Genomic DNA, 11875 nt, shown 5'->3' on the forward strand with positions numbered 1-11875 from the left:
TGGACCACCTAAGACGCAGCCGCGGTCAACATTTAAATGAAATTATCTTCAAAAAGTAAATGTCATGAACCAATCTAACGTTTCAAATAAAGAACCGATGAGATTTTGCAAATTTTATGCGTTTTTTTTTTTAAAAAAGTTATCAAGCTCTTAAAAAATCACCCGATAAAAAGTTATCACACAAGATGATAGGATAGTATTAGCATCGTTACCTTGGATAATAGTTTGAATAAAAAAGTGGTCTTACAAGATCTCATTTTAGATGGTTCTGTTTATATGGCAACTTCAAAGTAATCCTCGTCTGTTGAAACGCACTTTTGCTAACACTTTCTCTAGTCGTCGAAGGACTGGGAATAGTCTTTATCCGATATAGCCTTAAATTCCTTCTTTGAATCGGTTTTGGCTTCTCAATCGTGTTAATATGGCATTTCCGCATTGACCTCTTTAGTTTGCTGAATAACTAGAAGTCGTACGGACCCAAATACCAGTTTTTAACAAAAAAAAAAAAAAAAAATTACTTGAGAAAAACCAATACAGTATCAGATGAAGCGTTATAGAAATTTAACGCATTTGAGTTACAAGACAGACAGTCAAAGAATATTCCAACATTATCTGGGAGGATGGTAATTGTCAATCAACGATTTTCAACAATCAAAACTTCGATTTTTGTTAACTCGGCTATAATCGACATAAGCGGTGTCTACGCCAATTAAGAAGAAGAAGTAAACATTATAGGGTCTCGGACGTTTCTTCTGAATGTTACAAACTTCGTGACAGACTTAATATACTCTGTTCACGGTATAATTTCCATACTTGAGTAGCGAACAATCCTGTTTTATAGCAAAAAATGTGTACTGAAATTATTATTAGACTATATGCTTGTAAAACTGAAATCGGAAGTTTTCGGTTCTCCAAATCAACATTAATATTCTAAGACCATATAATTAAATCAAACAATACGTTTGAACAAGTAGTACTCATGCATGCACAACACAGTTTTATTGGGAGGAACTTTTTGTAACTGAATAAGGTCAAGAAATGAAGCTGTCTGTCAATTGGACACCTAGTCCATATATTATATTAGCCGTAGCTAGACTTTAAACTTTGGCGACGACTTCGACCTTCGGACAACAACATTAATGCTCTATTGGCGATAAAAGACCCATTCCAATCCGAAAATCTAAACATCAGACGGACTTTATAACATACACTTACTTTAATCTGGCTAATGCGCCAGAAAAATACTTGAGTGGTCATGAACTCAAGTTCTAAATCCTGCAATGTCCACTTCGTTTTCTAAGTAAATAGTATGTTAACATCTTTAACTCATCCATAAACTGAGCTTAAGATATAATCTGCCTTAAATACATTAGATCGACAGCAACTTATTCACACTCTAGCAGAAACTTTGAAGCCTCATTTAGAGGGACAATTAGCCATTAGCGAAAAGGAAATCCTAAAAATTATTTGTTGAATAAGACATATCCTTCAGGGCATATATGCCCTATAATGATTCGGAGAGTTCCATGAGTTTTAAGTGATCTAGTACTTATGTCAATACAAACAAAATACCTGGAAGCGATGTCTCCAATTATATGTCTCTTAAATATTTTATAAGTAAGTTAAAGGAATAATTATTGACAGGCTCTCTGATTAGACATTTCTGTCATATCAGCACAACATATGTATGTTCTGGTATATCATTTAATATTGGAATTCGATATAACCAGAAAGCCTTAAATATAGGTAGAAGTTAGGTTAGTTTAATAGAGGTTTTCTAACAGAGATCGCATTTCGATAGCTTATAGCTACTTTTTGATTATGGTATCTACCATAAGCTCACAAATCGACTAATAAGCCGATGACAACTTTTTTTAGGCTAATATCTCTTCCGGCAGTCTATTGGTTCGCCGAAGATATGACTTCTCGATGTTTCAACCTCAGTATAGCAAAAGTTGGAAACTGGAGGAGTAGATACCTGGATGTGTGCTCCATTTTAGAAAATGTCCACAAAGAATTCGTACAATTACGGGAAGATGAACTTTGCCAGAGGAAAATAGTTCAGTAAATCTCCTGCTTTCTACTCTAGACCAGAAAGATTTCTCAGTCGCGCAGAAGCGGTCTTTAGAAGCATATGCAGGGACACAATTAAAGGAGATAAAAATTTCAGCGTAACCCTGTTTGGCAGGGTCTTCAGTGTCTATAGAATGGCATTAAATGCTTTTGTTGTTGCAATCCAGTTCGCACACTTTTAAGTAAAAAATTATAAAATCAATAATCGTGAAAACATAGTTGTCAGTCAGAGAGACAACAATCAAGAGGGAGGGAGGTGACTTCCTGATACCTTCTCACTTCTGGCAAGTACTGGTAAACCCACGTCCATAAGTAATACACTGTGAATACAATAGTCTTGTAGAATAGACTCTCTGAATGATATCGTCTTTTGCAAAACGCAGCGCACATTCCAAATGACACAATACCGCCCTCAAACTGTTGCAAGAAAATGTCAATGCAAATGTACTCGTTTCCGAATAGCTCGTTGCCTCGTCATCAAACATTTCTTGAATTGTTCTCTTGACACTTGTGGCAGCTACTTTGGCTGGCAATGCTCAACGCTTTTGTGACTGCTGTAGTTTTATGGCACCGAGGCGTCTTTGCCATTGCTGCACAAATTGAGCGAAAGTGGCGTTATATACATATATGTACTTGGCATCGATTAGTCTGAAATCGCAATAGTGAGAGATAGGGCTAATGAGCTGGCATACCCACAAATATGAGCATGTATTTTCCATCGTTAGAGTTATGTATGAGGTTCCACATATAATATGTAGGTAGTCTGGCTCTTAAGTGCAAGTGCTGCTTTGTTATGGCAAACACTTACATAAAAGGCGTGAAAAACTGGCTAACACAATAGTTCTTGAGCTGGCAAAAGCACTCTTCAGCATGCCATTATATTGTTTACGATATAAAATATGTATATAGTATATATATATATATAGTTTCACATAGCTATATTTGAAAAATTCATCAGCGAAAGATTAGCTAAAATACGGATGGAGGGTTTCTGATAAGAGACTCGTGCGTTTTGAAGAGCACGTTTAAATCAGTCAGTTGAAGACATTTCTTTTGGAAATAGTTAAAGGTTGGCAAAATCTTATAATCTAATTTTTATCTTCGTTCATCAAGTTAAAAAACTTTTTTTTATTAGTTTAGGTGAGGTTAATCTGATAAGTCACGCATAGGCTAGTTTAGTCTTTTGATAGAGTTTAGTTGCTAAGTTCGAGAGGAGTAGTCATTTATTTCGATACCCCGTCCAGTGTATCATATCGTGGAAACCCCAGATGCTTATAGCTAGAGTTGCTCCATTGCTTCCCTGGTGCCCTGCTCTAGACGTCTCCTGCAGTCTTCTCGTCTGCCAGCCCCATTCTGCGGGCATGTCGAAAGCCGTCTTTTCCTATGTTTACTTTGAAGCTTCTTTCCCAGTGGAAAGTGGGATCATCTAGTTGGTGTTGGCCCAGCCGCCATTAAACACCCAGCTCTGCCTCAAAGTTCTATATGTAAATTCTCCTGCAGCAAGTATCGCTATGCCGACTTTCCTGCGCAGTTTTCAGCAAAGAGGTCTATAGGTAGCAGGTTTAGTACCAATTCGAGAGCCGCAGTTGCAGTTATTCTTAAAGCTTCTGTTATGCACAGCGCCGCGCGTCTTTGAACCCTTTCAATTAGCATCCGGTAGGTGGATTTCCGTACGCCTGTCCACCATACTACTGGACAGTAGAGCAGAATTGGTTTAGCAATAGTAATAGTAGCATCAGTGCATGATATAGGCATAGTTCGAAAGGAAACTCCATAAAGGAATTCTGTGCTTTCTTCTGAACACAAGCACATCCGTTGTCTCCAGGCTCAGCCCCAGACCCGCTTGCGATGTCCAATTGTAGACTGTATTGAGAGTGGTTGTCATAACAGCTAATTTTCTGTAAACGCCTACTTTATTAAGATGACAATGTCGTCCCCATATGCCACTTAAGGGCCTTGAATTGCAAATTCCTTAGCAGCTTATTCACCACAAATGTTCATAGCATCGGAGGTGGTTCTCCACCTTGCAGAATACCTCTACTGACTTTATTGACCACTTTAGTGTCGTTTCATTCTAATTTTATCCGTCTAGAGGTCAAAATGCTTATGATCCAGCGTTGTACAGCAAGATCAACACCTATAGACTGCATACTGTTCATAATAGATTCTGTAGAGACGTTGTTGAATGCTCCAAAAATGTCCAGGAATCCTCCAAGAGCGTGTTCCTTTTATTCAAGAGCCCTTTTAAATTTTAGTTTTTTTTTTATGAATTAATTTGAAGCAAAAACGTCACAGATATCGGTCATAAATCTTCCCCTGTAGCTTATTCAAATGTCATATTCAATATTATTTAATGCAATGCTATATACGGATGAAATGTCAGCTTTTGAATTAAGTATCGTTTTGGACATTGTACGTCAGAAAATTGTCGAAAATATCAGCAGCGTTCGGATTCTCAGAGGAACTTCCGAAAAGACTTTCAATCTCCTGGCGTCGGCACACTCTACGATATAAGTATCCTTAAACAGCGTACCAATCATAAAACTATTTTGAAAATCATTGCTTTTGGGTCACCCAGTAAAATTCGAAAAATTTTCAATTCCGTTATTCCAAAAATCAGCGACAATGCGACTTTTTTTTTATTTCAGCACGCATATAGCAAACGTAAGCAAACTAGCTTTCTATCAAATTTTACAGACTTTATTATTATTATTATTTTTTTTTTTTAATACAACTTATTTTCACAAAAAATAAGCAATTGCGTATAATTTGCATTGGTGAACAAATCTCATGTGATTACAAGTGAACGTTGGACAATTTTATAATAATTATTTTTATTAAAATTTATTCAGCAAGAAAATTGAACTTGAGGTTCGACCATGAGGCAAAGCAGCTCCTTGCATAAACGCGGCTATTTTCATCTATCAGATGAGAAGTTTGTCAGAAGAAAGCCGAAAAAGAAGGAATCCCATTCAGAGCTGCAGACGTATCAATTCAAACCCTACACCGTTTGCATGCAACCAGCGGAATTCGGAGTACACGAACTGCCGATCGAGTTTAAAGTCACGCCCGATACGCTGCTCAACTTGGTCGCGAAGGTAGTGGATGCGTTGCCAGTGCCGAATATTTATGACTGGACGAATGCGGATTGCTGTAAGTGGATGCGGGAATATGGTTATCCAGAATATCAGGTGTGGTAAATATTCAAAAAAGAATTGTGCACAACAATCATTTCTTCTTTACTTACAGAACACCCTACGTGTAAATCTAATAACGGGACGTAAGCTCTTGCTACTGGACGCGCAAGCTCTGGTGGCGATAAATATAAAAATCTTCAGCCATATTCAACACATTGCCGCTGGCATCCGAGAGCTATTCTTTTTCGAGATGACGAAGTTTCTGCGCAGCATCTCACTACCGCCACAATACTACTATGAAATGTACAAATTATTCAAGGTAAAAACCGGTTACCGTTTCGACATCACACGACGTACGGAGCTCTGGCGCCAACTGCAAATGTTGCGCAAAAACGATCAGCCTACAACACACTGGGACTTACTCGAACGTTGGTTACAACTCAAACCGGCTACCGTAGAGCTAATAGGTGGCATGCGTCGTCGAAATCTTTACCGCTGTGCAGTGCCTTGTCAAGAAACCGCGGAATCGGCGTCATCTATAGGTAATTTCTGCAAGTGTGCTTCGATCTGCACGTGTGAATGGGCCGAAATTAGTTACAAGAAACCGACGGTGTTAACGGTGCTGCGTGCGCATCGTGTTTCAGCGATTGACAATCGTATGAGCACTTGCAAGACCTGTCTGCCGCCTTGTACATGTCACTGGCCGAGTAGGTATTTCAAATCCAATGATCTGCTGCAATGCTTGAAGAGAAACTTTCCGGTTAAATATGGTGCCGATGTCAGAACAAAATCAACTTATGGTTCGAACGCTTATAGGGCGAGCTTTGCAAGTTATAGTAGTACCACCACTTCAGTGCGTTTGCTCACACTTTAAGCAGAACTTGTAATAACAAAGAAATTTCGATTAAATAAAGGTCAAAACTCGTTTTGTCAGTGTAATTACTTTAACTTTTTAAAATGCGACTCGTCGCTTAACAAAAAACCTAGATGATGAGAATATATATGCTTAAAGACTGTGTCAGAAAATCAGCAAATTATCTTCCATGTAAACTGTAGAAGGTAAGCCTATTTAAAAATTTTAGGTCTTTGTCTTCTTTGTGAGCTCGTAGAAGATAACTAGGAAGGTCTCATATCTTCAAAATGTAGTTATGAACAGCTTTCCGAGTCTAGTGTCTGAAAAGCAGTAAATAGCCTTATCTTCCTTCTAACTCCGTAGTTACCGCCTATTTCGGATGTTGGCGTCTTTGTGTGCCCTTGGAAGTATTCGTTATATTCGTCTTTAGGCGAAAACATTTTTTTCTAGTTATCTAGGAGAATTATATGGAGATTTATTCCGTAAGCGGTTCGAAACGTACCCTCAGGTAAACACTTAAAATACTCTCCACCCCCAACCAAATGCTTGAAACAAAAACTCCGCAACCAACACTGTGCACAGTTGTGTTTGTTGACAGAAGAACTTTCAAATTTGAAAGTCGAAGGTGATAATATCGAACTTGTTACTTTTATTATTTATGTTAAGATTTACACACACATTTTTTATTGCAATTTTTACTTGGCAAAGTAAAAACTTTACGGGATGCGTGAGATATTTGCGAGAGCAGACGAAAAATTCGTTAAGGAACAACACAGTGGACACAACCAGAACGACCCGCTAAGGATCTACAAATTCCGGTCGAGTGAGTTTTTACGTACCGAAAAGGGTTTCGATAAGAACGCCTTGCCGATAGTCTTCAAAGTTTCGCCCGACACTCTACTCAATCTGTGCATAAAACTCATCGATGCATTGCCCTTGCCGTCGGTTTATAAGTGGACGACACTGGATGTCTGCAAATGGATACGCAAATATGGTTACCCACAGTATATGGTAAGCCCGAAATTGTTTCATCGAAATTTTTGTACTTATTTTGCTGCCGACTCGTTTGCAGAATACATTTCATGTCAATCTTATAACCGGTCAGAAACTATTGCTGCTCGATGCTCAAGCGCTGAGCGCCATGAATATTAAAAATTTCGCAGATATTAAGCATATCGCTTACGGTATACGCGGACTCTTCTATTATGAAATAACCAAGTATATACGCAGCATTTCGCTGCCGCCCGAGTACTATTACGAACTGTATAAATTATTTGAGACGAAAAGTGGACGCAAATATCAGGATGTACGCCGCTCGGACCTTTGGCGACGCATGCAATTGCTGCGTGAGAATAGTCCAAATTATTCGCACTGGGATCTGCTCGAACGTTGGCTGGCACGCAAACGCGAACATACCGAACTCTTTGGGGGCGTCAAGCGTTACCGTCTCTATAAATGTTTGCCGGAAAAACCAGCAAAACCGGACGACATTCTGCCGCCGAATCCGTGTTATTGTATGCCACCGTGTTCCTGCTTCTGGACTGAGGATCGGCATTTGCAAGCGCCGTCGGTATTCTCGTTACTCGCGCCGGTTCGTAAGGCAGACCCTACTTTTATGAAAGAACGTTGCCGAAACTGTGCACCGCCGTGCACGTGTCATTGGCCTTCACATTTCTATAAATTTGACATATTATTGTCATGTCTGCGGGAGAATTTGCCAAACAAATACGGTGAACGGGAAGCGGCGCGTCGCAGACAATCCAGAACACTATTCACTTCATCCTTTTTAGATTGATAGCCGAGGACTTACGACGCTGCTACCCATACTATATTTATGCGCATACATATGTACCTATGTAAAAGACCAGATTTCAACGATGCCATGATACGTAAAAATATACAAAAAATGTAAAACAAAGTTAGAAAATCTCTAATGTACGAATGAAGGAAGTAACGTTAACTAAAATTCTTTGGTAAGGTCTGTGATATAGCCTTGAGGAAGACTTTACCACTTATTTATATTGAACTTGACAAGTGAAAGCTTTGCCTAAAATAGTATTTAGTGCTCATAGTACGGTTGCTAAATGTCTGTCCACACATAGATCGTTCATTGGTGCTTAGCTTGAATTTCAGCTACGTACTTTAGGGAGTCCGATCTGGAAAATACTGCCTTCTATGACAAATTTCGGGAAGATATTTGTCGAGTAAAAGAGCTTTCCGTACAAGAACTTGATTAAGATCGGTTAGTTTCTATGACAGCAATATGATATAATAGTCCGATTTGTTCAATATGTTTGAAGATTGTAGGGTTGTCTGAAAGTATAATTTGAAGATATCTTGCCAAAAAAGAGCTTCCATATAAGGACTAATAGAGAATGTCTAATAAAACTGAGAATTTCGAGCGTTATATGCTTCATGATTCGATATCGTCATTTCCGGTAAATAAGCAACTCCTAGGTTAGAAAATGGCGTGTGCTAAATTTCAGATTGATATTTCAAGAAATGCCGACAAGTTGGCGTATATACAGAAAGATTTCAAATAATAAAACAAGTTTATGGCGGAGAATCCAACATTCGAAGGACGATTATTTGACCAAAAATCGCATTTTAACCATTAACGACTACCCGTATACACTTGATATGGCATCGTGTGACTTCTTCCTTTTCGGAAAAACGCATTCGCCCATGAAAGAAAAGCGTAATGCAGACATAGAGGCCGTTCAAAAGGCTTGCACCGGCGGTCATAACGGCCAATGAGCTAAAACAATCGTTCGACATGCTTTTGGACCGTGCAAAAAGATGTATTGAAGCAGAAGGAGACAATTTTGAATAAAACAAATTTATTCTTTCGAAAAAACCATTTGTCCTGTTTTTTTTTTTAAGTCTTGTTTACTTTGGAAGGCACCTTGTCTTATAAAATTTTGACTGTCCATTTCTTTAGCTTTCTTCAGTTTCTTGTGATTGAAAATTTCGAAGTAGTGTCCTCTAGAAGATTGTCCTAAATTTTCAAGTAAATCTGAGTAATAGTTTCGGAGCTGCAGCCTTGAGAATTTGTGCCCCCGAGGTCAACTAGGCTAAGTCGTCCTTAAATGCTTTTTTCTCGAAACAGAGCTTTTGAAGTCGTTTAGCAAGATTTCTTGAGAACTACTAAAGTGATCTTCATAATATTTTACACAGGGTTTTGAGACATTTTTTAAAGACTTGCACGAAGGATTTATTTCTAAAATAATGATTTGGTTCGTGCGATGCGTCCAATACTCAGTCAACATAGTCACCCAGCAGAGTCCGTACCGAAGTAGACCTGAATGAGTCCGTCCGAAGTCCATCCGATATCGCGCGATTTCGGGAAACAATCTTCGTTTGCAGGCTTGAAAGTCCAACTCGCGCAAGAATTGAAGGCAAGATCGTTTGGTGAATAGCCCAAACCGAGATGGCAACCGATTCTACTTTTCATAAGAATATTTTGTTCGGCAATGAAGCTTTGGTTTAATGGGTACTTTAATAAACAAAATTTTTGCACTTGGGGTGATGATATCCCAAGGTCCATTGTTAAGACAAACAATAAATGTTTTTGTGCTCTTTGGGCAAAGGGAATCGTTGGTTCATATTTCTACAAAAACTAGGTCCGCCATAAGGTTATGGTCAATGGGAACACCATAGAGCCATACTTAATTACATTTACATGCCTGATTTAGAAGGGATTGATGTTGACGACCTTTAGTTCCAGTAAGTGCAATGCAGTCAACGAAACAATCCTTTAATTGAAGAAAGCAATATTTCGCGTCATGAGTCTGTAACGTTGCCTTCAAGATCACGCGATTTAACATTGCTGGACTACTTGTTTTTGGTTAACTGAAATTGTCACGCTGGTAAGTCTACCCGTTGAATCCTGAGACGATTGATGACTTGTAAAAGAATATTTATCGCGTTACTATTGACATCTGATCGCAATTACATGAAAATATGGTCTCAATTTGGGCCTCTCGACTGAATATCATTCAATCAGCTGTGAGGTTCACCTGCCCGAAATCAATTTTAAAACATTATGGCATACCGGATTTGCTGCCACCACTGCTCAACCACAGACTACCTCTAAAAGACAGAATGTTTTGTTGGCTTCTTTGCAGATAATATTTTATAACAAAATTTTATTAAAATTTAAATAACTTGTAAGCCGATACCAGTACGAGATGGCTAGAAAGTGTGAAAAATAATTTTTTCTCAGCAATAAAAATAGTTTTTCACAGTAAAAACTGTTTCGAGAGCCATGTTGAATGCATAAGAAATGGCAATAGCCACAAAATATTTCAATTCCCGTTAAACATTAATGAGCTTAAATTGTATTTAAATTCAAATGCGTGAGAGTTTAATGTAATCCAGTTAATTACAGCCGCGCTGAATGCAGAAAAGTCTAAAAAACGAGAATTTTTCCAGCATTTTTTTTCATTACACTTTGCGGCATTTTCAGCTTGGCGTTGCGGGCGCTTTTTATTTGCAGCTCATTTTGTTAAATTGCAAGCACTCGCGCTTAAAAGCACACACATGCATGTATGTATGTAGATATGTATGTGTGGGTGGTCTCTTAACATGTGGTGCTTGCAATTAAATCAGCGATTCACCTAGAACCCTATATACCCAGAAAATCAAGCAGCTGCAACAACAATACAAACAATGGCAGCACATGCACCTATTCTCACAAATAAGCAATGAAATGCAAATCGCGAAATGAGTGCAAAACCTTAACACAACAGCAGAAGGCGACTTAACAAATAACAAAAAAAAAAAAAAAGCAAATGCTTCAATAACTTGCTGTTAATAGCGGGGAAAAAGAAGAAAGTTGCACAAACTGCTAGTTCGCATGCTACTTGTGTTTGTTGTTTATATATTTGTTGCTGCCACTGTTATAGTGTATTGTTGTTGTTGTCGGCAATTAATTTATAAATGTTTAATGTTCGCTGAGTGCCGCTGACTGAGCGACGGCGGTTGCTTTTCAAAAATATTTTACCGGCTACTCGTTAGCCACAAAACCTTTGCAAACAACAATAACAACTAAAAGCGAGTGGAAAAACAAACCAGTAATTTGCCAACTACTGCACACACACACGCACCAACACTTATGCACGTGTAAAGCTTTATTTACAAACATACATTTGGATAGGCCGCCTTGCCTGCGCCCCTAACCGCCTGTAAGTGCAAAAGTACATATGTGTGAGTGCGCTGCTATGCGCTATTCAGTGCACTCCAAAAACTGACCCATTTCCTTCACACGCACAAATGCACTCACTTATACCCACACACGCACGCGAAAAAAATTAATGTTTCTGCTTTTAACGCCGCCAAAACTAACGGCTAACAGTGGCTAAGGCGTGGCCGACATGATTCAATTAAACAAATCGAAATTATTTTTACCACTTGGTTCTGGGTTGCATGGGAACCTCAAAACATATTTCTACAAATATTGACAAGCCGGTACTGTCATTAGTAGCATCCTTTAGAAAAAGCAAAATTATATGAGGCAAAAAATCGGAAAAAGGGGATCAAACTGTGTTCTACCCTATTTGGAGCTTGAATCCCACAAAGGAAGAGAAGCTCTGTCAATCAAATCGTTCAAAATTCATACCTCAGACCTATCATCTATGTTGATGGGACGGCAACACCCGTCTTGAGCTACCTGACCGTGCAGGTCAGTCAATATAGAGCTGATGAGCCTGCAACCAAAGTCGTAAGTCACAAGTCAACAACAGAATGGCAAAGCGTTTGTGCTCCATTCTCCTCGCGCGTTCTACCAAAGGATAGCTGGCATCGGCTCATG

The 11875-nt window shown here is 38.8% G+C and overlaps 2 protein-coding genes across 4 annotated transcripts in view; both read left to right on the forward strand.

The window, feature by feature from the left end:
* LOC108967670 overlaps positions 1 to 6114 on the forward strand; it is a 43155-nt gene extending 37041 nt beyond the window's left edge. Inside the window, exons 1-3 of one of the 3 annotated variants that reach the window (XM_018931244.1) lie at positions 4715 to 4737; positions 4926 to 5264; positions 5323 to 6114. In XM_018931244.1, coding sequence (XP_018786789.1) covers positions 4953 to 5264; positions 5323 to 6084 — 1074 coding nt within the window. In that variant the 5' untranslated portion in view covers positions 4715 to 4737; positions 4926 to 4952 and the 3' untranslated portion in view covers positions 6085 to 6114. Of the gene's footprint in view, positions 1 to 4714; positions 4738 to 4767; positions 5265 to 5322 lie in introns of those variants that run through there. The other 2 variants (XM_018931243.1, XM_018931242.1) reach the window with 2 other exon arrangements.
* Positions 6115 to 6710: 596 nt separating this feature from the next.
* LOC108967672 lies at positions 6711 to 7933 on the forward strand. Its single transcript, XM_018931246.1, has 2 exons — positions 6711 to 7074; positions 7136 to 7933. Exons 1-2 carry the CDS (start codon positions 6787 to 6789, stop codon positions 7856 to 7858), a joined length of 1011 nt encoding a protein of 336 aa, XP_018786791.1. The 5' UTR covers positions 6711 to 6786; the 3' UTR covers positions 7859 to 7933.
* Positions 7934 to 11875: the final 3942 nt, after the last annotated feature.

Source organism: Bactrocera latifrons, unplaced genomic scaffold (assembly GCF_001853355.1).
Source record: "Bactrocera latifrons isolate USDA-ARS-PBARC rearing strain unplaced genomic scaffold, ASM185335v1 scaffold_194, whole genome shotgun sequence".
Classification (NCBI taxonomy): domain Eukaryota; kingdom Metazoa; phylum Arthropoda; class Insecta; order Diptera; family Tephritidae; genus Bactrocera; species Bactrocera latifrons.

What these genes read in the sequence shown, in the direction of transcription:
- LOC108967672 (XM_018931246.1), top strand. Translation starts at nt 6,787, where the DNA reads ATGCGTGAGATATTTGCGAGAGCAGACGAAAAATTCGTTAAGGAACAA. An exon ending in ATGGTTACCCACAGTATATG is followed by an intron (nt 7,075 to 7,135) that starts GTAAGCCCGAAA and finishes ACTCGTTTGCAG; the next exon opens with AATACATTTCATGTCAATCT.